General features: G+C 45.5%; 1 protein-coding gene across 3 annotated transcripts in view; it reads left to right on the top strand.

Annotated features, from left to right (window-relative positions):
• Positions 1–1833, top strand: part of PTPRE (protein tyrosine phosphatase receptor type E) — a 59431-nt gene that overhangs the window by 7743 nt on the left and 49855 nt on the right. The window contains exons 2-3 of one of the 3 annotated variants that reach the window (XM_035890425.1): positions 582–684; positions 948–1021. In XM_035890425.1, coding sequence (XP_035746318.1) covers positions 626–684; positions 948–1021 — 133 coding nt within the window. In that variant the 5' untranslated portion in view covers positions 582–625. Of the gene's footprint in view, positions 1–581; positions 685–791; positions 869–947; positions 1022–1833 lie in introns of those variants that run through there. The other 2 variants (XM_035890426.1, XM_035890427.1) reach the window with 2 other exon arrangements.

The following is a 1833-nucleotide window of genomic DNA, read 5'->3' as shown; positions in this document are numbered from 1 at the left end:
AAATATAAAATATATAATCTAAGCCATAGAAGGCGCTGCTGTTCACCCTGTCCCCTTGTGCCTTCTCCCTCCGTCGTGCTCAGCGTGTGTTTCACAGCCAGCAGCGGTGTTCTGGACTGGTAAATGAGAGGTGTTAAAACACATGTTGTTCCTCCGCAGTCGATGCGATCGATACGACGGGGGGCCTTCCTGGGGGGTTTCCGTCTGGCTGAGCTGATGCACATAAGGATACCGCGGCAAGCCTCTTGAATGGGCTTTGAATTTGGTTTAAAACCTTGCACCCATTAAAGTTACTCTAACTACATGTAAACTCTTGGCTTAAGCAGTCGTTCTCAAAAATATCCTTGACATTCTCTGCAGCGGATAGTTTGTACCTTTGGAGGAAAATAAATAAATAAACAGATGAACTTTCAATTTCAGCTTTGCATATGTTAAATCATCCGCGATGCTTTCAGTAAGCACAAGCAGAATATTATGCAGAACCACGGATTTTTTTGATACACCAAGCCCAGCTTCTGCCCGTGCTAGATCCAGGCAATCCGTGTCTAGGAAGTTTCACGTTGGCTGTGTTCAATCCACAGACTCTACAGAGGAGAACAGTTTGCACAAGGACCTGTTGACGTCGATGCTGATCCTGCTGCTCGTCTTCATCATTTTCATTCTGTTGGCTGGCTATTTTTTCAGGTAGGTCTGTGTGGAGCTCTGCATGCAGAACTAGCTCGGTCTTGTTTCGATATGATCTAACAAGGAAATGAAATGCGTGCGTATGGGGAGGCAGGAGCCTCCAGCACAGCGCAGAGGAGGGCGCCGCCGCGGTGGTGGCTCTCGCTGCGAAGATGAACAGGAAGAGTTTCTCCAGAATTACATGGTTGGTAAAGGCTGGTTTGGAAAAATGCTTGTTCCCTTTCAACAGAGTTCCTCGGATTAACGCGGCGTGTGTATTTCAGGTTCAGGAGACACAGGAAAGCTGTTGTGAACTCCGGGGACAAAAAGATGCCGAATGGGATCTTAGAAGAACAAGGTACGGAGAGATTTGGTTTCCTTTTCGCTGTGAATTTTGTTTGTGCACCCAGATGCTTTTTCGCTAATTAAGAATTCAGTTACTCTGTTGTTTCCTTTTTATTTATAAGCTATAGGATTATTAAAGAAAAAACAGTTTTTTTTAAAAAAGAGGCCCATAATTAGGTATGTTTTTATACAACCTTAACTTTCAGCTGTTGGCTTTAAATAATTTTCACTTTAAGTTGGGATACAGCAAATATTTCTTTGTAAATGTTTCTCCTGCTCTTTATATATGTTTTATTAGGGTGCCATCCGAGAGGCAGGTTTTTTGGCACTGTGATCTTTGTATTTAGAGACAGGATTGCACCACTTAAAAAGGGGGGGAAAAAAAAAGGGGGGGGGGCCTTTACTCTTTGTGAAATTACGGGCTGGTTTCTGGACGTAAAGAGAAACAAGCAAGGGGTTGAGGCAGGGCAGACTTGTAAGCCAGCGGCACTAAAATCAAACGCTTTCAGGAGCTGAAAATGTTTCCCACCGGCTTTTCCAAACGTGCTGGGATGATGTCTGTTGGCGGGGAGCCCTTTGGGTGGGTTGCTCTATGGGGCTCGGTTCAAACCTAGCAAACGTGGAGGAGCCGCTCCCTTCTCGCTTGTAAATCCTTTTAGCCGTAACGAAGAGAAAAGCTGAATGATCAAGAGCATTGGGTCTTTGTGCCGGTTCCGCATCGCTATGTATGAACCCAAGAGCGGGTTAACAAACGCGGTGGCAGTCATAGAGAAAGTCAGACCTCTAGATGTACCCGTCAGCTTCCTGTTCGGCTGGTGCTTGTGC

The sequence above is a fragment of the Egretta garzetta genome, unplaced genomic scaffold, assembly GCF_000687185.1.
Source record: "Egretta garzetta isolate BGI_Z169 unplaced genomic scaffold, ASM68718v1 scaffold152, whole genome shotgun sequence".
NCBI lineage: Eukaryota > Metazoa > Chordata > Aves > Pelecaniformes > Ardeidae > Egretta > Egretta garzetta.
This window is presented reverse-complemented; position numbering and strand designations above follow the sequence as displayed.